Here is a 27,213-nt window from a genome sequence, read left to right as displayed (position 1 = left end):
TCATCTCATCAGGGAAACATTCTGGGAGTACCAATCTACCCCATATCTCTGTCACCCCTCTCTTTCACTGTACTCTATTTATTCTCTTCCTGACTCATAACACTGACAACAACAAAATTGCCTTGTATACTGTTTTCTACTTATGGCCTTTATCCCCTCTGTACTAAAATATTAGTTCAATGAAGGCCAAAATCTTCTATGTCTAGCACCTAGAATTACTCATGATATACCCTTATTAAGTATATGTTGAATGTCTGAATTAATAAATGAACAAATAAACCAGTGAACAAGTGCTTGGAGTTAAACGAATTAGAAAGTAAGAGAGGGCTAACACTGACTGAAATTTAGTGTTAATTATAGGATATTCCAATTACTTTTCAACATGCACTTTTCTTAACATTGTCAGAGAGCTTTAAAAAATATGGATATTGTGCCCCACCTCACAATTAATTCATAATAGTCAGAGGTGGGGACGTGGCATTGGCATTTTTTTTTTTTTTTTGCTCTTTGTTGATTCTAAGAAGCTTTTTAAACCAGGGCCAAAAAAATACTGGCCTAACCAGTTGGCATATGATTTTGGAACTAGTAGCAAATAAAGAAATCTAGTTAATCATACAATAAAATAATTCTAAAGAGGAAAGAGGCAACTTGTTAAAGCTTGAAGTCATAATAGTTTCTAAAAAGTAACTCTTTCAATAAAATAAATTCAGGCTGATATAGGCTTCCAAGAAAACTAACAAAACAATAGGTATTTTACAATGTTGCTAAACATAAGGTTCATCCCCAAAGGAGTTTGTGCCATTAAGGCTTCAAGGAAAATCCAGATAGACATGACAGAACAGGGATAGGAAATGAAAGAAAATAAATAGCTGTCCTGGGAAGTTAACAAATGTGTCTTTTTTCTCACTTTCTCTCAATTCACTAAATTGACTTTAAGGATCAGCTCAAAATTTTCTTGCTTCAAAAACTTTAGTTTCCTCACTAGAGTTTTGCTTTGGGATACTTTTATGCTATTTGGAATTAGAACAAATGAAGATATTACAATAATTAATTGAGTTTGGATCATTAAAACAAAAACTACTAATCAGAAATTCAAGTTAGGCAGTTGGATATATGTCTGAGGTCAAGGAATAGGATAGGCGGAGAGAGGATTAAGATGGCGGAATAGAAGGACTGGAGCTCAACTTCTCTCCTAAAAACAACAAAATTCACAACTAAAGACTGAGCAATCTCCACCAAAATGGACTGGAAACCTTAAAAAAGATACCCTACTCCAGAAGAAAAAGAGAAGCCACATCAAGAGGTAGGAGGGGCGATTACACAATATAAGAAACCCCATACATCCAAGGTGGGAAGCTCTATAGACTGAAAACTAACTGGTTCACAGAGATTCACCTATAGGAGTGAGAGTTCTGAGCCCCACATCAAACCCTCATGTGCAGGGACCTGGCACTGGGAGAAAGAGCCCCTGGAGCATCTGGCATTGAAGGCCAGTGGGACTTGTGCACAGGAGCTCCACAGGACTGAGGGAAATGGAGACCCCATTCTTAAAAGGTGCACATAGACTTTCACGTGCACTGGGTCCCAGGGCAGGGCGAGGTCTCCATAGGAATCTGGGTCAAACCTGACTGCAGTTATTGGAGGACATCCTGGGAAAACAGGGGTGAATGTGGCTTGTTGTGAGGGACGGACATTGAAAGCAAAGCTCTCGGGAATATTCAGCAGCATGCCTTTCTCTGGAGGTGGCCATTTTGGGAAAATCTGGCCCCACCTATCAGTCAGGCTGAGAAGCCCCAGGACAAACAACAATTCAGGTAAGATCACTGCCCCACCCCTCAGTAAACAGGCTACCTAAAGACCCCTCAGGCACACAGCTGCCTCTAATCCCATTCAGAGACTAAGCCCCACCCACCAGAGGGATTAGAATCAGCTCCACCAACCAGTGGGCAGGCATCAGCCCCTCCCATCAGGAAGTCTACAGCAAGCCCCCACACTGACTTCAGCCACAAGGGGGTCAGACATCAGAAGTAAGAGGCTACAACTCTATTATCTGTAAAAAGGTCACTACACCAAAAACCTATAAAAATGAAAAGACAGAGAACTATAACTCAGATAAGGGAGAAAGGAAAAACCCCAGAAAATCAGCTAAGTGATCAGGAGATTCTCAGCCTCCAGGAAAAAGACTGTAGATTGCTGATGCTGAAGATGATGCAAGGCATTGGAAATAAACTGGAGGCAAAGATGGATAACTTACAGAAAACACTGACCAAAGAGATACAAGATAGAATACTTAAACAAGAAGAGATGCAACATACAATCACTGAAATAAAATATTCACTAGAAGCAGCTAACAGCAGAATACAAGAGGCAGAAGAACAAATAAGCGAGGTGGAGGACAGACTAGTGGAAATTACGGATGCAGAACAAAAAAGAGAAAAAAGATTGAAAACAAATGAAGAGAGTCTCAGAGAACTCTGGGACAATGTTAAATGCACCAACATCCATATTATAGGGGTGCCAGAAGGAGAAGAGAGAGAGAAGGGGACAGAAAAAATATTCCAAGAGATAACAGCCGAAAATTTCCCTCACATGGGAAAGGAACCATTCACTCAAATCCAGGAAGCACAACGAGTACCATATAAAATAAACCCCCCAAGGAGGAACACCCTGAGATACATATTAATCAAACTAACCAAAATTAAAGACAAAGAGAACATCTTGAAAGCAGCTAGGGAAAAGAAACAAGTAACATACAAGGGAACCCCAATAAGGTTATGAGCAGATTTTTCAGCAGAAACTCTACAGGCCAGAAGGGAGTGGCATGATATACTTAACGTGATGAAAGCAAAAAACCTCCAACCAAGATTACTTTAGCCAGCAAGGCTCTCATTCAGATTTGAAGGAGAAATCAAAACCTTCACAGATGAGCAAAAGCTGAGAGAATTCAGCAACACTAAACCAACCTTACAACAAATACTAAAGCAACTTCTCTAGGCAAAAAAGAAAAGACAGTAACAGGAAACAAAGATTCCGCAAATGACAGGCTCACCAGTAAAGGTATATATACAGTAAAGATACGAAATAATCCATGCACAATTATACCACCAAAATCAGAAATCATGAGAAGAGGTCGATAGAAATGCAGGACACTGGAGATGAACTTGCAATTAAGAGACCAACAACTTAAACAATCTCAAATACATACAGACTCTTATATCAAAACTTCAGAATAACTGCAAACCAAAAATCTACAACTGATACACAAACAAGGAATCTCTGGAGAAGAAACCTATCTCCTAGTAAATAAGTGCATAATCCACCATGAAGGGGGTCATTTGACATCATTCTTGGAATACTGAAGTCTTCTTACATCGGATTCTGATTTCCTCTCCATCAAAGAATTTATGATAATTATAATTAAATAATGCAACTGTACAATTAAAAAAAAGGAATAGGATGGGCTATAGACATAAATGATCTACTGTGCCTTCAAATTATAAAACAACTTCTACTCCTGGATGGTGCAATGACAGGAGCATAGCTTTAAACTCTCAACTAATATTTCAGTGGAGGATAATAGGTAATTCTAAGTGTTTAATATTCCCAAAAGTCCTTAATAGTGGGCCATACACCTACACATTATGCATTAAATAATAAAAATCCTCATTCAATAGAGGAGCCATACTATCTTGCTTTTAAATGTCACAAATATCAAGCAGAATCAATGGATTACAATTTTTAAATTTTCTAGTACCAAAAAACCTAAATTTTTCTATACAATCTTAGGCTGAATTTGAGATTTAAGCATGAATATTATAAATGTAATAAGTAAGTTGAAGACAAATTTCACATTTACAATAATCTATTTTTTAGGTTGCTTCCTGATTTTGAGTGTTTATTTTAATCAAAAATAACAAAATTATAATTGCAAATCCCAAGAATGCTCAAGCTCAAATCAAAACTGTACTTTTGGAACAGATACTAAAAATAAAATTTCCAAAATTTATAACAGTTATGAGATCTAGACCCATACATGCAAGATAACCAGTTCTTTGAAATGACTTATCCGAACTGAATATATATAATACTTGAAACCAACAAGCAAGAAAGCCTCCCTCTGTAGAGTTATTTTCAGTGTAATCATTATCTAAGAGAAAATTCTTATTTTAAGTTAAAATGATGTTAGGCCTATATTTCTAGAAATTACTTTTAGGGCAAACACAACTCATCTCAGGATTCTCTGATCAGTTAGAACCACTGCAGTGGTGGCTCACCATCACCGTTAAAAAAAAAAAAAAAAAAAAAAGACTTAGCACATCAACATCAACCTAACCTAAAGAAAGTATAGATGGAATAAGTCACCAGGAAAATAAAATGCTAGGTCAGGAAAGGGTTTTGGAAATAGGAGAACAGATTGGGAAACCCTAAACATATATTCAACACTGGAAAAGAATTCATGACTTTCACATTTTTTCCATTTTTATGCTAGGAAAAATTCAAAACATAATGATGAAAAATTTATATGGAAGCATTTTTATATAAATATAATAAATTTAAGATTTAGAAAATATGTTCATATCCATGTAAAGATACGTTTTACAAGCTGTATTGATATAGGGGCTGGAAATACTCTAACCTCAAACAGTCTCAGACCTCAGAAATCCCAGGCACAAAAACCCTACAACTAGACTAGGTGAAAGGTACAATGTACAAGATACATTCATTCTCTAAACTTTTATGTAGACAATATCAAGTGTTTCTTTTGGACTACATATCAATTTGACAAGGATATCATCTGTTTTTTAGGCTAATTAAATATTTCAAAATTATTTACATCTACTCTTCCTTTGAGGTAGGTACCACTCATACAAAAAAGGGGGGAAGCCTCTGGTTTATAGCCTTTCTTTTTTGTTGTTTTTTAATTTATATTTTTAGTTAATAAAAAAATTTATTTAGAGACTCTTAAATTTAAAAGTATACACTGAGAACATACCATGTACCTAGCAGGAAACCAAACCATAAAGGACAACAATGAAGATACAATCTCCACTATTAAGAAATAAATAGTTAGGACATGTATATATAAAGACGGTAAAAACCAACCTCTTAGCAATATTCTTAAGTAAATGTGTGCCAGAGTGATCCAAAGTGAAATTAAGATTCTTAAGAGGTATTCTTGAATAATGATATTCATAAGAAGCTTATTAGAAGACTGAGGAAAAATGCTAAACTCCTATTTTATGCCCATGTTTTCTGTCAAAAATTAAAATCCATATATTGGTTTATTAAAATAGATTTCTAAAACTTAAAAATGACCATCAGAGATATCAGAATGTTCCAAATAAAGTTAAATCTGTAGCTCCTAATGAGTTCTACCTCATGATGTCAAGAGCCAGCAGATGAAAAACATACCTTGTTAGAATATTTTAATGCATTAAGGAAAGTTCTAAAGATATCACAAAGTGATGATGGGCCACTAGTTTCACGTACACACACACAAAACTGATTCTATGCTGATGCATAAAGAAAACATTTAAATTGTTAATGGATTAAAATAATTGAGTATATTCTGTTCCCATAATGAAAGTAAGCTTTGAAATCAATAACAAATACAGAAAAAAAGCCAAGTTTGTGAAAAATTAAACAATAGTCTTCTAAATAGTTCAAAGAAGAAAAATGTAAATTAAAGGAAGTTTTAAATGAAGCGAAAATAAAAAACAACATAACAAAATGTGTGGAATACAATTAACGCAGAGTATGAAGGAAATGTATTACCTTAAAAATACATACAATCAAAAAGAAGGTGAAAATCAGTGATTTAGCTTCCATTTCAAGAAACTAGAACAACAAATCAAGCTTAAGGGAAGCACAAAGAAATTTTTTAAAGGTAATTAATGAAATAGAAAATAACACATAATCAAGAAAAATCAACAAAGTCAAAAGGTTTTCTTTTAAAAATATTATAAATATTGATAAATGCCTAATAAACAGGGATAAAGAAGGGGAAATGCAAATTACCAATATGGGGGGGTAAGGAAAGGGCATGATTATAGACCTTATAAACAAACAAAAAAGAAATACTACAATTAACTTCAAGAAAACAATTTGACAATTTGGAAAAAATAGATACATTCCTCTAAAACTTAACTAATAAAAGCAGAAAAAGGAAGAAATATAAAATGTAAATACCCCAATAGCTCCTAAAATGTTTAAAATGCAAGTTTTATATTCTTTAACGAAGCCAAAGTTAACAGAGCAGTAGATGGCTGCCATTGAAAAGAAAGTTTGTCATACTCACACATCCCAAAAGGAGGAAGCATTCCACACCACGCCACACCATGCCATAGGAGGCCACAGAAGGAAACATCATATCCGGTTGGTCAGGAGGCAAAGAAGTGAGGGGGAAATATGGGTGAAAACAGTTTCCGACGTTTCCGCAGGAAGGAACAGGTGAGTCAGGGAACTGCAGGTTTTGGATTGAATAATTTCGACAGGCTCCAGGGCATAGGGAGCTGTCCTTAGCTGTTTGGTCCCTGGTACTCTGGTGATTGCAGCAGAAGAATGGCGGCTCCCAGTATGAGAGTCCCAGAGAAGAGGTGGGTGGTGATGTGAACTCTGGATTGGCTAGTTTGCATAAAAAGGCATGTTTGCAAAACAGGCATTTTCTATCTCTATTAATTGGTTAACCCTGGAAGGGGCAGTCTTACCAGGGTCAACAAGGCCCAGATGCCAAAGCATCAGAAACACATGATTATTAGATAATGGAATTGAAAACCTTCCCACAAATAATATATCAGGTCTAGAAGGCTTTAATGGTGAATTCTTATAAACACTTAAGAAAGAATAACTCAAGTCTTTCAAAAAATAAACTATTTGAGAGAACTGAGGGAGTAAGGACACTTACTCTTTTAAAGAACTCAGCATAACCTTGACACCAAAACCTTAAAAAAATCATTACACGAAAGGACCTCATTTGTCTTCCCTGCCAACAATTATTTTGCCAACACTGCCCTCGTTGGACTTACACAGTGTAATTCTAGGCAACATTATTTCTCATGAAGGAACTCATTTCAGAAAGAAAAAAAAAAAAATGTAGTGGGCTTCTGCCCATGGAATTCATTGGATCTAACATACCCTCACCACTTAAAAGCAGCTGACCTAAAAGAACAAATAGAAGCGTCTGCTGAAAACTCAAACATGATGCCAATTGAGAGACAAGACCATGAGAGGTCAGTGCTCAAGCATACAAATATGATGCAGAATATTCAATACATATCAAATACATCTTCTCATTATTTCATCTGAAAACACACAAAATTTTTGCCTCTTATCTCCATAACTTTGAGCTCTACTCATTTATAAGTCCTGATTCCCAAGGGAGGCATGCTTCCAATTAGAGACACAACTCTGGTTCTACAGGAGTGAAAGTTAAGATTGTCAACTAGCAATTAGGGGTATTTGGGCCACTGAAACAAAGCAGAGGTTACTCTATTGACTGGGGTGATTTGTCACAATTAACAAGTAGAATCTAAGTTGCTGCTACATAGGAAGGGCATAAGAACTCAGAATATTCTCTGGGATTCCTGTTAATACTTCTATCTCCAATATTAAGATGGAAAACTACATGAATCTTTAAAAAAAAAAAGGATCACTGAGGATTGTATTCTACAAAAAATAAAGGTTCAGTCATCCATTAGACAATGAACTCTGGAGAGCTGACATTCTGGCTGAGGGCCAAGGGAACATGGAGAGAGTGACAGAAGAAAGAAGACAGAAATATCATCTACAGTCTTGGACAAGTTAAGAATAAGTATTGTGGCAGCCATTCATGTAATTGCTTTGTACATGTGTGTGTGTGTGTGTGTGTGTGTTTTAACTATTTTCATCTTCCCTTTTCACCTTCTTTTATTTTCTAAAAGTTTTACTGAAATTAACAATGTATTATTAAGCATTTAGGTAACAATTAACAACTGTAAATTATCAATTTATAAAATTATTTAGATAACAAAATATTTAGTTGGACTATGACTAAATTTGCAAAGAGATGAAGACAATCATAGTTGGAAACTTGTATCTCATTTTGCACACTGAAAAAACTTTTTGATATACAAAAGGCAGTTGAATTGTTTTAGGTGGAAACATAGAGTTGATTGGAATGTTATATGTAAGTTCAAATATTAGAAAGATAAATATGAATGCTAAATCATCAAACTGCTGAAATGTGCCAGATTTTACTCTGTTGTCCCAGCTCCACACCTGGAAATCTGCAAACCCTATTTGTGCTTTGTCAGATGGCTCGCCTATTGGCCAATAGGAGGTGCTGGAGGGTCTTTCCAAGGCTGGTAGAAAGAAGTAGGGATTTCTTTCATTGAATCTGCTTCTTTATTCCAGAAGCAACAGTTCCTTCCCACAGTAGCAACTAAACCTCGTTGCAATTTCCATCATGCCTCAGTTATTTCCTATGTTACCCTGTACCCTTTCAAATTTTACAGCATGAACATTTTCTTCCCATTATTTCCTTCTTTATATTCTTCTTCATGCCTCTGGCCTTTTTCCTCTCTTTTTTATTTTTCTATCAATGTCATTTTAACTTATGTGGACCTGTTACAGTTTTCCACATTTGTTCCTTGTGTACTTGTGACGTTGATACTAAAGTAATGTTACTTAGTAATTACACTTTAAAATTATGTGATAGAAAAATGCCTTTTCCCCTAGACTTTTGTAATAATACTAGGAATTATTGTTTGCCCTAGAAATGCCAACAGAAAGACATGCTTTTGTATTTAATGATAGCCAGATACTCAAAGGTTTAATATTTTGAATTGGTCAAAAGATGGCCATGATAGCTATGTCAGTGAAATCAGTTTTCTGTAAATAAATCCAGCATTGCAAGCTCTAGCTTTCTTCATCAGCAGAGGTAATTTTGGAAAAGATGAATTCTTAAACACTTCAATATATTAAAAGTTTACTCCTCATGAATATGTGCATCCTAAGTAAGATAACTAGACACTTGAAGTCAGTTTCTAAATGCCATGTTTCATCAGTCATGAGTTTATTATGTAGAAGTTCAATGGCATTAATGCCATCACTACACCATGTGTAGGACTATATATGTAGTCATGTTGGCATCAAGGACTTAAACAATGGAGTTAAGGTCCTGATCAATCATTTCCCTACCACTTTTAAGAAATTTTCTCTCTTTCTTTTCTCACATAAGCTATAAAACAATGACTGGTTGATATAAAAAGTAGGAATCAGATTGGAATGAATACCACAAAGAGTTTGTCTCAGAGGTTAGGCAGAATATGTGTCATTTTGCATTTGATCATTTTAAATGAGGATAGTATCTTCAATGTTAGGCCAGATTTCATTCTCAAAACACATCAAAGTGAAATTTTTATCAAAGTAAAGATAAAATCATTGATTCATAAAGTTACTATTTACTTCTGATATTTATATAGGGCAATTAAAAACAACTAATATAAAACTACAGAACTGCATTCTTCTCACCACCTGCCTAAGTACTGGCAGGTGGTCTCACCCAATCAAAAAGCAGCCTCCTAGAATCTAATTTATCACATTGTATCTTGCCTCGCTGTTGCCTTCACCATTCTTTCTGGGCTGTGATGAGAAGGGCATCCAGCAGCACTCGTTCTTGCTGTTTGCACAGCAAACCCATTTTCTGCACTAATGAAGTTAGACAATTAAATGGAAAATTTATAGAGACTTTAAAATGTAAAGGAAGAACAGGAGGTGTGTCAGTGCACTGTGATTGACTCACAGTTCAGTGTGTCAGAAATCATTTGCCTAAAACCCTTTACTTGCACTGATGGACCTGAAGGAAGAAAATGACTTTAACGCGCTCGCCTCCACCAATGGCTGGTTGAACGATAAGATACCAACAATCAAACTAACAGCCAATAAAATAAGTATTGAAAACTATGTAAAAGTCAAAGAACTTTCTATAAATGTTCCACTGAGATACTATAAGGAAAGAAAGATTGAGGGTAACAGAATACAGGTTTTAGTCCTAATAACTTTGATGCTTATGGATTTTAACTGAAATCCATTTCTAATATATTTTTACCTCTCCAGGACCCCAAAGGTCTGTGCCCCTGGCCCAAAGGATCTTTCTTTTGAGCTCCTGTGACACTAGCACCAGCTGAGTTGTGCCTCTTCTTCAGAAACCTGAATCGCATTAACACAGATCCCTCTCAGCTTTCAGGTTTTAGTAATCTCAGCTACTTTCATGATATTTTAGTGTTCTCTTTTTGCCTTTTGAGTTCTCCAACATCCACAATTCCTTGTATTACTTTGTAGGTCTGTATCCGGCCTAGACCCTCTTCGCCTCAATATACCACCTTCACTTTTCTGTCTGCAGCAGTTACCCAGTATGAGGAAAGGAGGCTGTTACTCCAGCATCCTCCCAGGCTTTCTGATATCAAGTGGAATTTGTACCTCATCATCTCTGGGATTTCATAACCCGAGTCTCCTGTATTCTACCACTACTACCCAAACCTTAATCTTACCAGAGTCCACCTACAACGTGGGAGAGACTCACACTCAAACGAAATCTCCCATGCTCTGCTATATTTCTCTATCATTTTCTATTTCTCCAGTCTAGGAAAGGCTTTCTTACTCAGTGCGGCAGGAAAGTTCCTTATCCTGCAATATTCCCACTCTCTCTCTCTCTCTTTTTTTCTTTTTAAGGCCACTCCTCAAGCATATGGAAGTGCCCAAGCTAGGCATCAAATAGGAACTCCAGCTTCCTATTTGAACTTCCTTATGCCAAAGTATCTGCTACCTACACCGAAGCTTGCTATAAGGCCAGCACCAGATCCTTAACCCACTGAGCAAGGGCAGGGATCGAACCTGCATTCTTAGGGACACTAAGTCAGGTTCTTAACCCTCCGAGCCACAATGGGAACTCCAACCTATCTCCTTTCTTTCTTTTTTTTTTGCAAGATGTATCCTCAGATACATTTTATAGTTATTTATTTATTTTTACACTTGTCAAAGATATATATTGTTACTATTTTGGATACATCCTTTAAAATCATTTTCTGTACACACACACACACACACATGCACGCGTGCACACGCATTTCATCAAGTAAATGGTTCGTATATTCATATGGTACATACTGTACTATGACTTGCTTTTTATATTTCGCAGTAAATTGCAGTTTTCCTTGTCAATAACAAACTTATGGATCTCTTGTATTTCACTGTGTACCTATGGTGATTTAACTAATCCCTTGTTATTGTCCCCTTAGGTTACTAACAGTCATGTCCTATGTATAATACTAACTCTGTGCATATTCTTAGTTTTATCCCTAGGTTATAGTCTTCAAGCAGAACTGTTAGATCAAAGAATATGCACACCTGCAGTGATTTTGATACATATTGCCCAATTGTCTTTCAGAAAGGATCAATTTAGGCTCTCAAGTCCTGTGTGAGTATCTTTCTACATCCTTCCCAACACTAGCTACTATTATTATTTTTAATTGCAAATTTGATAAGCAAAATAGTGTTTGAATGTTACTGCTTTATTTTTCTTCTCCTTGTTATTACTTGGATTTTCCCCCCCATGGGCCAGTTAATCATTGACAATTCTCTTTTGACAAAGTATTTCTGTGCTTAATGTAGTTTTCTTTTTTTTTTTAGAATTTTCAAGGGGTAGAGGGAGTGGGATGGACTAGGAGTTCAAGTTTGGGGTTAATAGCTACAAACTGTTACATGTAGAATGGATAGACAATGAGGTCCTGCTGTATAGCACAGGGAACTATGTCTTATCTCTTGTGACGGAACATGATGAAAGATAATACAAGAAAGAGAGTGTGTATAGATGTATGACTGGGTCACTTTGCTGTACAGCAAAAATTGACAGAATAATGTAAATCAATTATAATGAAAAATATTTTTAATAATAAATAAACATCCTTTTTTGTAGCAATATGCTTATATTCCAGCTATCACCGTAAGAACGACATGAGCCAGCAGGTCCCAAAGTCACCCCAGTCAAATGACAGCATGAAGCAGAGTTTCCCCAGCATACCTGCAGCCTGAAATAAGCTTCCCTCGCAGATCTGCAAACTTGCCAGTAAGTAATAAAGTTTTTTATTATATGCTGCTGAGATTTTTAGTTTATTATTTAGAAGTAATTAATTAATACAGAATTTGGATCTCTTAGCCAAACTCTAGTTCTAGAATATTCAAAGGAAAATGAAAATTAGAAAACAGTTTTCATTATTTTTAAAGCTCCATTATAAATCCATGGCCCCAAAGAACTATTGTCTCTGAAATGAGCTTTAAGAAATGTTTCCAAAGTAAAAAAGTGAACATTTATTCTTTCTGTCTCTTTGCATTCCTGGTATAGTAATACCACCACACAAGAGAGAGGATGCCTTTAGTTGAAGAAGGTGAATTCACTTAAAGGAAATGTAATAATGGAAAGACATGACCATATTTTAATATATGCTCCTTATCATTATTACGAAATGATGAAAAGCAAGCATAGGCTTTGAAATGGAATTGACCTAGCTTTGAGTCATAACCTTGCCATTCACAATTTTTATAGCTAATGTTTAGCTTACTTTGGATAACACAATGAAATAAGTGTTGCAAGCAATAATACACTTAGCTCTTACTACGATCCTACGAGAATATGGCTACTTAATTTATTATCCCTATTTAATATTTGAAGAAACAGATTTAGAGATGTTGCCTAAGCTCATGTATTTAGAAGGCAGAGCAGAGTCTAGAAAAAAATTTCTCTAATCCCAAAGTTTTGCTTTTAAGCTTTAATCTATTCAGGGATGATATTCAAAATAGTTAACAAATCAAATGAATATAAATTAACATATAAATAAATATGTAAATAAAAATATTTTTAAAATTCCTTCATTCTCAACTCTAAGTATTTTAAAACTAGTTATCAAGTGGTAAAAATTGTAGTGCAATTGTTTGCCACATAATTCAAATACATTTCAAGTCATTTGTTCATTTTTAGAAAGTGTTGGTATATTTTTATGATAGTTTTTGACACCAGTTGTCATTAGCCAAATGATGCCCCTTTCTGGTTATGACTCAATCTAAGAAAGTATATAAAGTTCTTCTAATAACTTTCACACTAAACAGTCAGTAGTTAAATTTTGGCCTCTCAATAACTAGAGGAAAGTTATTAACTTCAATATTGTTCATGATGCTGAATCCTCCATCAATTTCTGCTAAACAGAAGTTGGCATTTCAAATAAAAGGGTTCTATCCCTTATAATAATGTCTGAGATATTTACAGTCATATCTCTTGTTTTAAATCACAAAAATCATTTATTATATGATGATATTTATTTTAGTGAAGCCTAATTCTTCAAGCCAAAGGAGAATAGTGCAAAAACACCTTTAAAAGAGTGGATTCTGTTGATGGACTGCCTCGGTTTGAATTCTGACTCTGTCATTCAAAAATTTTAAATTCTGTTCCTCAGTTTCCTCATTTTTAAAGATGACCATAATCAGTCATCTTTAAAATACTTACATGCACAGTACTCACATGAGTTAACATATGTTTGGAATGGTCCCTGGCATAGAACGAGCACCATATAAGCATTAGCGCTTATGTTTATTAATAAAATTAATTTCATTAATATCCGTGACAGGTATTTTCTGTTTTTTCACAGTTCACCTCATTAAATGAAGGTGCATTGTAACAGTATCTCAGGAGTGACTCCCTTAACACACATTCAAAACCAAAAAGTTCAACAGGAGCAATCTTCATTTAAATCCTTCAGCATCTAAAGAGAGTAGGTTTATTTGCATTTCACTCTTAACCTGACTAGGTTGCTCTCTGGAGTCTTAGCTATATTAAGATCTTCTCTGGGACTAGCCACTGTGTGAGAGTCTCAGGCTTTGTTTCATTCTCTGGAAGCCTCTGAGACTATACAAATTAAACTCAAGGTCCCCTGGTTTGGCAAATGTCCTCAGGGTAAAAGTTGGCTTCTGTGTTCTCACCACTCTGGGTCCCTCCTTAATTTAACCTCTGGCCTGGGTATTCCTTATTTCTTTCTAATTCTTGGAAGCATTCATGAATATATTTGGTTTCTATTTTAACTAGAATTTTGGTTGTTTGCAGACCATGGGTCAGTCCAGGTACCAGCATGGCATAACGCCATTTCAAATGCATACTCATCAGAGTATTGTTTTTATTTTTATTTTAAAATAAAAGCTTTACATTATAAATAAAAATCAAGTCATATATAAGAGTCTAAAATAAACAGCAAAACTGTCCTTGACCTCTCCCTAGTTCCAGGCCCAGAAATAAGTCATTTTAATAGTAATTTGTTTTTTTTAATTTCAGGGTGGGATTTTTTTTGTATTTAATATACAAAATATTGTACTTAACATATTTCTTAATTGTTTACAATTTAATATAAAAACATAAAGTCAATTTTTTATATCTGTTAACTCTACACTATGAAAGGAGACCTTGCATATTTCACTGACTCCTATCTTTTACCTCTTGATTTCACCATTTTATTAATGATATTAAAGTTTCTAATATTGCATTTTATCTCAAATCAATCACTATTAAGAACATATTTAGAATATCATGATTATGCCCTGTAAGACCAACTAGTACTAGTACCAAACACAGAGAAGTAAATGAAATTCTGTGGTCACCAAACCCCTGACTCTTGAAGAATGTCGCAGGCATGAACTAAAAAATGCTTTCTCACTTTTCTCCACTTCATCAAAAATGCCCAGTCTCTATTCTTGTCTGTGTTTATGTCATCCCTTTTGTTTTGTTTTGTTTAATTTTGCTGAAGCATCATTACATGTGGAGAGGTAAGAAGTACTAAACTTTCCAAGTGCATGCACATCTGAAAATTATTTTCTTGATTCATCTAATTAAAATTTGGGGTAGAGGAAGAATTCTATATCCAAAATTATTCCCCTTAGAAATTTTTAAAAATATTATTCTATCATTTCCTAGTGTTGAAATATTGCTAATGCTGCTGAGAAAGTATGGGTCTCATTATGTTTCTCATCCCACTGTAGGTGACCCAGTTAGTTTTCTCTGGAAGCTTCAAGGGTATTTCATTTCCAGTCTTCTGAAAATGCAAAAGAATGTGAAAAGAATATATGTCTTTTAAAATGCATCCTTCTTGGAATTTTGTTGAGCTCTTCCCATTGAAAATATGTCTGTATTATGCTCAAGATAACTTACTGTTTTTTATTTTATTTTATCTTTTTCCTTTTAGGGCCACACCCATGGCATATGGAAGTTCCCAGGCTAGGGGTCGAATCGGAGCTGCAGCTGCTGGCCTTAAGCCACAACACCACCAGATCCGAGCCATATTTGTGACGTATGCCACATCTTGTGGAAATGGCAGATCCTTAATCCATTGAGTGAGGCCAGGGATTGAACCTGCATCCTCATGGATAATAGTCAGATTCTTAAACCACTGAGTCACAGAACTCCATTTACTGTTTTGTTTTGTTTTTAATCAAATACTATGGTCTAAGCATTTTGTTTCTGAAATGCCTAATAATCAGATGTTTGGCTGTGCCTAGCTTCCATTTGTCATATTTTCAACCTCTTTCTCTTTTTGTATTCAACTAATGCTTATGTTGTAGTTTAAAAAACAGTTACTTCACAGGGACTTTGTAAATAGAAGGGAGATGTATACAAACGCGGTCTTTCACATGAAGCCAGAAGTCTGGGTTTCTAAATATTTTTATATAAAACTTTAATGTAACATGTTGAAAATTAAACTATATGCCATCCTTCAAGTATATATATATATATATATATATATATATGTAATTTAAGTATATAGGAGATAAATTTCCTAATATTTGTATTTGATATGAAAATTACAAAATTAAGGCCATATTGTATAAATTTGAGATCAATTGATCTGAGATCAATGATTTGAAATTTTTATTAGATGCGTATTCTACAGTCACGTGTTTGAAGGGTAGTCTCATTTGTGGAAGGGATTCAAAAATCAAAATATTCTATCTAAGCAAACTATTTTGCTTCTTGGTTAAGCAGGGTCCCAATCTTTTAAATGCAATCCAATCCAGTCCAATCTTTTAAATGCAGGTGTTTCATGCCAAAAAAGACAATACTAAAAAGGAGTTTCCAGATGCAGTGACAGACAAAGATAAAAGAGAAAAGTGTAAGTTAGGTCAAAGCAATTAGTAGAGCAACCCATCCTCCTTTAGGGCAGAACTCCATCTTCTTTTCTCACTACAGACATAAAGCATATAGCACTTTATGCATATATGTACAGCACGCATATATGCATAGCTGTGGGTACCTTCAGAGATCTACATTGCGCTTTTGTTCTGGTAGCTTCAATATTACAATAGAAATAACCATGAAACCATTCTAAACCATTTAGTTCCTAAACTAAAAAGCTTTATATTAAAAGTAAATTACTTATACATCATAGTGGATCCAAATGTGTGTATAGCAATGACTCCTTTGAGAAACACAACACGACCCTAAAATTCCCTAAGAAATTATCTACTAAAACAACACATTTATTTAATAGTTATGAGAAGTGTCAAGATATTGCTACTGCCAGATTATTTTATATATATATATATATATATATATATATACACATTTTTTTTGTCTTTTTGCCATTTTGCCACGGCATATGGAGGTTCCCAGGTTAGGGGTCAAATCGGAGCTGTAGCCACCGGCCTACGCCAGAGCCACAGCAACACGGGATCCCAGCCGCGTCTGCGACCTACACCACAGCTCACGGCAACGCCAGATCCTTAACCCACTGAGCAAGGCCAGGGATCGAACCCGCAACCTTAGTTCCTAGTCGGATTCATTAACCACTGAGCCATGACAGGAACTCTGAGTTTTTCTTTCTTCTTTTTTTTTTTACTTTTAGGGCCCCACCCACATCATGTGGAGGTTCCCAGACTAGGGGTCTAATCGGAGCTACAGCTGCCGGCCTACACCACAGCCACAGCAATGCAGGATCCGAGCAGCATCTTCAACCTACACTACAGCTCACGGCAATGCCGGATCCTTAACCCACTGAGCGAGGCCAAGGATTGAACCTGCTACCTCATGGTTCCTAGTTGGATTCATTTCCACTGCACCATAAGGGGAACTTCTTATATATTTTTATAGCTACAAAAAATGCCATAGAGCCTGATGCTAATTCTGAATCCATCTCTCAGATTCAGTCAACTAACATCTCAGAAAAAAAAAAAAAAAGGTCCATCCCTAAATGGCTCTCACCAAATTAATATAAACCTTATGATTTCCTAAGCATTCACAGGTATGTTACCTAGATTTGCATTTGTCCTTTAAATTAGTTCATTCTAATCTTGTACCAGTTACATCCCCATTGAAGACATTGGAAGTGAAGTCCAAGCATTGTGCAACTAGTAGAATTTTATTTCAGCAAGCAATATTACTTCTCTGATTGATTGGCTACATCGTAAAACCTGGCTGATGATCCTTTTTGGTAATCTGTTACTAATAATATCTTGTAATGACAATCCAATTCCTATAAAAGTTATTGTAGCAATACCTGTATACACAAGTCTTTTTAACTTCAGAGTTTTTAATCTTTTAGTAAATTTAATCTGAATGAAATAATTAATTATATATTTTTTAATTTCATCTGCTTTACATATGTCAGTTTATTCAATATTAGCTATTTATAAAAAAAGTAAATTCAGTTAGAAAAAAATCATATAAGCACAGTTTAAAATACAGATTAAAACGTGTCACTGAAGTAAGTTGCTAGATAGATTCAATTTGAAAAGGGAAAAAAATTTCACTTGTGAGTAAACTGAGTTGAATTTAAAGTAAACCTGTCACTTCATATACAAGTTCAGTTTTCATATTTGTCCTAAGAATGAATGCTCTCTGACCCTCCAGAAGATGTTCCATGTAATATTTTCTCACAGAGCAATGCTAGACTTCTGCTTAGCTTCAAGAATTTCATTGAACTTTAAAAAAGTGAAAACATCATACTAACTGAAAATGTTACAGCAGGCTACCAGAAACTTCTTTCAGGTCCTAACATAATGTTGACGTTATACAGTCTCCTCCATGGTCCAAGATTACAAATTCATTTGGTTATAGGAGCCTTCTTACCGTGTCTGAGAGTTTAGTAGTTCTTTCTGTTCTTGACAAGAAAGCAGCGTAGCGGTTAGTCAAGTTAGGTAGTTCATGAGAAATCCCACCGACCTGTGAATTCCAAAAAACATGTTGAAAGGAGGGGTAAAGGAGTATATCATTTATTTTTGTCAATACAAAGGGCACTAGAAACAAGTTTGCAATGAAGCTCATTTATATTCCTCTGCCATTAGAGAGAGACATATATTCATAAAATAAGAAAAAAATTTTAACTGGGAATAGTAAAAGACTTTAACTCAATGGGATATTAAAATGGAAAGGGGTTGATTATTTAAACCTCTAGGAAAGTAAGATGGATCTGCATACATTATTTAAACATATTAGGGGCAAGTTATTAGCTATTCTCTAAAGCTGAATTCTGAATTCTTATTCTCTTTCATAACTAGCAGGTTGTAATCTCAATAATATATAAGATGTTTTGTCAATTATATAGTATTATTTGTTAATAATTATTAATATATGAGGTAGAAATATAATGACAATAACTATTTTAAATAATTATGTGGCAATCCTGGATTAATAAATTTTCTAAACAGAATGATCCATACTCTCTTAAATATCATAATTCTTTATATGAATTGAATATGCAAATTAATAGGCTGGAGGAAGCTGGTAATCTAAAATTTTAATTAGCAATTAATTAATCCTTGTGATATTATGCTCCTGATTTATTATATAATTTAGCCATTTGTATTCATTTAATAATTTAAACCGTATAAGCAGCAGTAACATTTTTTTGTATATGCAAAAGAGGTGAGGATTTATTTTCCCATTTTTATAACTTCACTGTTTTTATTTCAGAATTTAACATCAAGTAGAATGGTTACATATTTCTTTCTTTGTTCATTTTTTGAGGAAAATTAATCGACAAAAAAATCCATCCCTCACATACTCTATCTTTGAAACTATATGCTTTGCTACCCTAAATGCTGAAGTTAGTGCTTCTCCATTCTTCATATTATTCCTATCTAGCCACTAAAAAGAAAATAGATTCTAGCATTTCACAAACAGAAAAATCACAGTTCACATCTTGCAGAAATGTGAAATCTTTCAAACATAGAGCATTTGAGCCGGCATTATTATCTCACATAATTTTTGTATTTATTGAAGCTCAAAAATAATTTACTTTCATAATCATTTTATTATTATCAAGTATGTGGTACTAGAAATTGTGACATAAAGAAGTTCAAAAGCATTTTGCAATTTTTACTGTTCAGGTGCGGAAGTTAACAAACTCAGGGAACGAATTATCACTGGGTGATTCTGGCTTTAGAGGGAATGAGTTATTTGAAGAAGACCACATTTTTATCAAGTAAATACATATAAAATATAACAAAATAGAAGTCCAGATTATTTATTGTTATAAATCTAGATAAAATAGAGTTCCCATCGTGGTGCAGTGGTTAACGAATCCGACTAGGAACCATGAGGTTGCGGGTTCGATCCCTGGCCTTGCTCAGTGGGTTAACGATCCAGCATTGCCGTGAGCTGTGGTGTAGGTTGCAGACAAGGCTCGATCCAGCGTTGCTGTGGCTCTGGCGTAGGCCGGTAACTACAGCTCTGATTCGACCCCTAGCCTGGGAACCTCCATATGCCATGGGAGCGGCCCAAGAAATGGCAAAAAGACAAAAAAAAATAATAATGAAAAATAAAAAAAATAAATCTAGATAAAATAAAACAAAATTATATTTTTAAAGGCTTCATTGAGTTGGAGATGCTTCCAACTCTATAAGTTATTACCACAGACAAGAAGGCCTAAGATTCTAATGATAATAGAACCTCTAAAAGATTAGCTCTATAATATTCAGGGTTTTCTTCCTGGGATACTTGCTGATTACAGGCAAGAGGGAAAGAATCTGGATTTAGACCTGGCAGAGGGATGTTAGAAAAAGCTAGAAAATAAGATGATTGTGTTGAGTCATATGACAAAATGGAAGATTTGAGGAGCCTCAAAACACATGGTCTTTTTCCCCATCAAGACGTTTCCTGGGTGATGAGGAGCTAAAAATCTAAGTCAAAACTCTGAAAGACAGAGGCATTAAAGATTAGAGTTCAGAACATGGGGCAAAGTTAAACACATTGGGCTCACAGCTGAAATCACCAGAGGACTCAACTTTACAAAATGAACCAACCAGAGGTAAACTAAACCCTGGAACTGTAACCGCCACAATCCATGATTATATTAAGGTGATCGCCTTTGATTTCCATCTGCTTTGCAGAGAAAAGTATGAAATCTCTCCAGCAGAAGATAATGCCACTCAGAATCTCTATACAATACATAGCATTCTATTAAAAATTGTAGGACATGCCAAAAAACAGACATGCATGAACAAAAATGAAGAGAAAAAATAACAGAAAGTAATAACATACCTATTGGTAATCTAGATATTGGAGTTAGCAGACAGAACTTGGATTAATATATTCAAGAAAACATAGGGAAAACAATTCGAAAAAAAATACACTTGAAATCATAGATGATTGCTCCTGAGAAGTGAAATCATACGGAAGAATTAAATAGGCATTCTAGAACTGAAAATAGAATATCTGAAATTAAGAACTCAATAGCTCAATTTAATAGCACTTGAAACACAGTTAAAAGAAAGTTTATATGGGAGTTCCCATCTTGGCATAGGGGAAACAAATCCGACTAGGAACCATAAGGTTGCATGTTCGATCCCTGGCCTCGCTCAGTGGGTTAAGGATCCAGCGTTGCCATGAGCTGTGGTGTAGGTCGCAGACCTAACCTGGATCTGGCCTTGCTGTGGCTGTGGTGTAGGCCGGCAGCAAACCTCTGATTAGACCCCTAGCCTAGGACCCTCCATTGGCCGTGGATGTGGCCCTAAAAAGACAAAAGACGATAAAAAAGAAAGCTTACTGAATTGAAAGATAGCTCTGTATAAAACGTCTAAACTGAAGCACAAAGAGAAAAAAGGAGGCATAATAGAGAGTGCTTATAAGACATGGTGAAAAGGTATAACAGATATATTTATTAGCATCCCAGAAAGATAGGAAAGAATGTGACAGAGGAAATACATGAAGATCTAACAGTTGAGAATTATTTTAAATTGATGAAAGACATCAACCCAGACATTCAAAGGTTCTGAAAACCTCGAGCAAGGAAATATAAAGAAAACCACACTACTGACACATAAAGGACAAAGGCCCCCTCAAAAGTAATTACTTTCAAAAAAGAAACAATAATATGACAACTTACTTCTCTATAGAAATCACAAAAGGCCTAATGCAGTAGAATAACATCTTTAAAGCGTTGAAAGAAAATAACTACCAATCTAAAAATCTATACTCCCCAAAATAAAAAATGACAGAGGAGTTCCCGTTGTGGCTCAGTGGGTTAAGAACACAACTAGTATCCATGAGGATGCAGGTTCAATCACTGGCCCTGTCAATGGGTTAAGGATCTGGAGTTGCCACAAGCTGTGGCATAGGTCACAGATGTAGCTAGCATCTGGCGTGGTTGTGGCTGTCGTGTAGGCTGGCAGCTGAAGCTCTGATTTGACCGCTAGCGTGGGAACCTCCATATGCCACAGGTGTAGCCCTAAAAAGAAAAAAAAAAAAAAGATCCGAGTTCCCTGCTGGCCTAGTAGTTAAGGATTCAGTGTTGTCACTGTGGCTCTACTTCAGTCCCTGGACTGGGAACTTCTGCCTGTCACAGACAGGCCATAATTAATTGATTGATTGATTGAAAATGACAAAATAAAGATTTTTAGAAGAAAACTACAATAATTATTAACAGACCTGAACCAGTAGAAGTACTAAACAGAGTTATACGGGCAGAAGAAAAATGATTCTATATAGAAACATGGAAACGAAGAAAGAAAAAAAGCACAACAGAAAGGGTAAGTGTGTAGATAAATATGAATTTTGACTGTATAAAACAGTAATATAAATAAATTCAAAGAGTTTAAAATATTTATAAAATTAAAATGTATGACAATAATGAAACAAAAACCAGAGATAGTAAAACATAGCTAAAAGTTCTAAATTACCATTCCTGGGAAAGTGGTAAAGGTAATCCTTTTAATTGGACTGCAAAATGGAAACATATTATAATTTTTATAGTAAGCACTAAAAGAACAGTAAAATAATGCATAACTGAAAATGTAATAGAGGTAGATATAATGGAATGATACAAAAATTCAATTAATTCAAGAAGGGGAGGTAAGAAAAAATGCTAAAACAAGTGGGCCAATAGAATATATAAAATAATATGGTTTATATACATATATATCGTGATCACATTTCCTATAATGAATTAATCCTACTGTTAAATGCAAAGTTTATCCGATTGGATTTTTAAAACTCAGATGTCCTTAGGGTATGTCTCGTACTCTCACAGTTCATAAAATTTTACACACATTCCCAATGTCTGAGTTATATCTACTTTTTAATTGTCAGTAATAGCAAAATTTACTGAGTCCTAACCATGTGCCAGAAGCTATTTAAAGTATTTCACATGTATCGACGCATTTAGTATTCACGATAATGCTTTGAAATATATACTATTAAGATCTCCATTTTCCTATGGCATACAGGGTTCAGACAAACTTCACAAGATCCGTGGCAGAGCAAGAAAATAAAACAAATACCCTGACATCAGAGACCATGTTCAGAATCAATGTGCTATACTGTCTTAATATCTGAAGTGGAGAATAAAGATTATAGTGAAAGCTTTTTGAGGCATTTCTTGTAACTTATAATTTTAATAATTCTTTTCATCTAAATGTCAGGTTACTCAGAATATGAACTTCTAGTACATTTTAAAGTACAACAAGAGTGTGCTAAAAACTAACATTCATTATGCATTTAAAACATACTTAGGTCGACACTTAAACATAGTTAAGATGGTGAGTTTGACATAACGTGTTTTCTATCACATAATATATACAACATAAAAGAAAAAACAAATGTCAAAGTTTAATGACAGGAAAAAGCTCAAAATAAAAATCTAGAAATATAGAAAATTTAGCAATCTAGAAAAATGAAGTTGTTTTAGAGTGTATATGGACATGTTCTTATTTTTGCATCTGAATAATAAACTGGTGAATTTAACATAAAGTAAATTAATGAGTTCTTATTGCGGCTCAGCAGTAACAAACCCGACTAAGATCCCTGGGGATGCAGGTTCAATCCCTGGCCTCATTAGTGGGTTAAGGATCTGGCATGGCTGTGAGCCTCGGTGTAGGCTGCAGACGCACCTTGGATCCTGCATTGCTGTGGCTGTGGTGTAGACCAGCAGCTATAGCTCCAATTTGACCCCTAGCCTGGGAACTTCCATATGCTGTGGCTATAGTCCTCAAAAGACTGAAAAAAAAAATTAATTTGACAGAAATCAGAGAGCTGTTTTGAGGTGATTGTCAGATGCACTTCTGGGGCCCCTGGGAATAAGAAATAGTAGAAGAAAATGTCTATAAGTTAAGGATATATAAATGTTAAGAACTGTGATGGGTTGAGATTTTTACCTACTTCAAACTAACAAGTTAACCTGACACAGTTTCACTGATGCTGGCTAAAGTCATGAGTCTTCTGAGACAGAGACACAGCCTAACCTAACAAAGAGCTTGAGCATCAGCAGGCTTGCATCAGTCTACCTTGCCCTCAAATCCTAATGAGGACTAGGCAGATGGGGCACAACAGATACCTGTACAAGGTAATGGCATTTATTTTGGAAGCAAAACTGTGAGCTTAGGGAATACAAATCTGTTATACTAAGCACTAAGTATGTTTGCCCTCTGCTTGAGAGGAAGACACTATCTGAAAAGATAGTTCTAACCAAAGATGGGCAGAAATACAGAACAACCAGAGAATTATCTCTTAATAAGGAAAAAAATAAAAGTATAGATTTTTACATAGAAAACAAACTTCTTTAGGAATGTTTACGTAGAAAACAGATCTCTGAAAAAATGTTCCAATAAAAATTTGAAACATGATGGAGTTCCCACTGTGGCACAGCGTAAATGAATCCAACTAGGAACCATGAGGTTGCGGTTCAATCCCTGGCCTTGCTCAGTGGGTTAAGGATCTGGCATGCTGTGGCTGTGGTGTAGGCTGGCAGCTATAGCTCCAGTTCAACCCCTACCTGGGAACCTCCATATGCCATGGGTGTAGCCCTAAAAAGCAAAAAAAAAAAAAAAAAAAAAAAAAAAAAAAGATTAGAAACATGAAAAAATTGTCTAAAAATGTAAAAATTAAACCACAAATATAGAGTTGATGTATAACAAAACATCAAAGAATTAACTCTTTTCTTCTCCTTCCAGAGATTATTATTTATCTTAAATGGTTTTGCAAAATCTTAAAACTGCTAAGCTTCTCGGTTCCCCCATATACATAACACCATTTAAACCACAATCCTGTTGCCCTTCAGGACATCAGATTTCAAAGCAGTCACATAATAATTACTACCTTTAAATTGTTATGCATACTTTTTTTAACTTAGTTTTCCTTTTGTTACCATTTGTTCTCATCTTAAAATCATACTGCTAATCTTAAAACCATACTAAAATCAAAATCTAGTAATTAATTCCACTGAACTGCAATCTGAGGATATGCAGAATACAGAGATAACAAAGAGGCAGGATAGCAGGGGGAGGCAGTGATCAGTGAAAGATTTCCAAGGAACATAATATATGAACAAGTACAGGAATTTTCTAGGAGTACTGGACATATATGCTGCTCTATATCTTGTGAAAGATTTTAGCAAATGTTTGAGGATGACAATTTGTTAACAGAGGCTGAAAAGGCAGTGAAGAAAGTTTTGGAGTCTGAAAAAGGTGCATTGCCTATAATTATTAATGTATTAATTTAAAATGTTATTCACAGTAGCTTAATTTAACTCAACACAGAAGGACAAGACTGATATACTGATAACTCTTCTTTAATTCCATGGATGCATGGCTATTCTTAGTTGGTAGAGCAATTTGTCTGATTGGTGGATGCTGATAATAAACAGACTGGTTGATTCTGATAATAAATAAGACTCTAATGCTATCTAGTTATGCAGCACCATACAGCGAGCATCCTCCATTTTTTAATGGACATCTCCAACTTCTTGGTGTTCAGCTAACCAAGATTTAAGCAAATAGCAGGTCTCTGATGTCCTTAGATACCCTGGTTTGCATGCATACTACACTAACAGCATGGTGTAGTATAATGAAATTGCAATTACTCCTGAAGAACAAGGAATTTCCAGGAAGGGCCATAAGCTTCCTTTGATTGATTTAATGAGGCCCTTAAATCAGACCTCAGATCCCTATTTTAGCAGAGAGCTGAGAAGAGAGTCCAGCTATACTCTTTAAAGAGGTGAAAGTTGTAACAAGGTTTCCGTAGATGAATCTGTGCAAGGTTCATTAATAAGCCTTATCATCTGAAAGGACAAAGGAACGCTGAGTCTTCTGTCTTCCCAACACGTGGGAATAATTGCACAATGACATGACATATCACATTGTACTTATGGAACTTTTTATTTGGCCACACCCATGGCATAAAGAAGTTCCCAGGCCAGGGACCTGACCACACCACAGCTGCTACAACCACTGGATCCTTAACCCACTGAGCCACAAGGGAATTTCTAAGGAACTTTGAGCAAAGATAAGGGCAAGGGAGTGAGAAGCAAAAATGAAGGGAAATTATGGCACCAGTGAGATATGAAGCTAGAAAGCTAGGCAAACACGATAAAGGTACTGTATTTTATTAAATAATTGTTGCTAGTCAAATTTTTATTAAGTAGCTAGTATGTGCTCATTAATTTTGTGTTGTCTTAAAGGCATTTTTGAGCTTGAATGAAGGGAAATTATCGCAGTAGTCAGATAGTGTAGAAAATTTGGTATACATAAGACTGAATAGGGCATTATTTTAGACTTAAATTTCTTCCCATTCTTGATCGAAGGCACAAAATTTTAGGCAAAGGGAACTTTTTTTTTTTTTTTTTTTTTTGGCCACGCTCATGGGCCAGGAATTAAACCCACACCACAACAGTAACCAGAGTCACAGCAGTGACAATACCAGATCCTTAACCTGCTGAGCCACCAAGGAACACCCAAAGGGAACTTATTAAAAGGTAGTACCATGAGGTGACATGTGTCTTAGAAAGATAGTACTTCTAATCATACAGTCAAATTTTCATTATTTTTCTCAGCTTTTTTATAGTTTCATTTGACACACTCTTATAGCAAATTTCAAGTATACAATATAGTATTATTCGCTATAGTCACCACCCTGTACATTAGATCTTCAGAACTTATTCATCCTGCATCTGAAACTTTGTATCCATTGACCAACATCTCCCCTTTTCTTCACCCTTCACCTTTCACCCTGACAACCATCATTCTACGCTCTGCTTCTATCTGTTCTATTTTTTTAGATTCCATATATAAATGAGATCGTGTAGTATTGCCTTTCTGAATCTGGCTTATTTGATTATTTGATTTAGCATAATGTTCTCCAGGTTCATTCCTATCATTGCAAATGGCAATTTCCTTCTTTTTAAAGGCTGAGTGGTATTACACACACATACAAACACACACATAACACCTTCTTTATCCATTCATCTTTGCATAGGCACATAGGTTGATTCCATATCTCAACTATCGCGCCTAATGCTGCATAAACACGGAACATCAGACATCTCTTAAGTATACTGACTTGATTTCCTTTAGATGTATAATCAGAAGTTAGACTGCTGAATCATATGGTACTTCTACTTTTAATTTTTTGAGGAACTCTATGCTGTTTTCCATTATGACTATATCAATTTACATTCCTAACAAAGAGAACAAGAGTTCCCTTTTTTCCATTTCCTCACCAACAATTATTTCTTGGTTTTTTTTAGGTATATCCATCCTTACAAGTATGAGGTAATATGACATTGTGACTTTTATTTCCATTTCCCTAGTGATTAGTATGTTGAGCATTTTCTCATATACCAGCTAGGCATTTGTGTGTCTTCTTTTAAGAAATGTGTACTCATACCAGCAACTTATACAACTCAACAGCAAAAAAGCCAACAACCCAATTGAAAA

The 27,213-nt window shown here is 35.2% G+C and overlaps 1 protein-coding gene across 1 annotated transcript in view; it reads right to left on the bottom strand.

Annotated features, from left to right (window-relative positions):
- Positions 1-27,213, bottom strand: part of STPG2 (sperm tail PG-rich repeat containing 2) — a 327,077-nt gene that overhangs the window by 171,156 nt on the left and 128,708 nt on the right. Inside the window, 1 exon segment of the mRNA XM_021101745.1 lies at positions 18,137-18,229. Within this exon segment, the coding sequence (XP_020957404.1) occupies positions 18,137-18,229 (93 nt within the window).

This window comes from Sus scrofa, chromosome 8, assembly GCF_000003025.6.
Source record: "Sus scrofa isolate TJ Tabasco breed Duroc chromosome 8, Sscrofa11.1, whole genome shotgun sequence".
Taxonomy (NCBI): domain Eukaryota; kingdom Metazoa; phylum Chordata; class Mammalia; order Artiodactyla; family Suidae; genus Sus; species Sus scrofa.
Note: the sequence above shows the minus strand (reverse complement) of the source record. Positions and strands in the feature narration are given on the sequence as shown.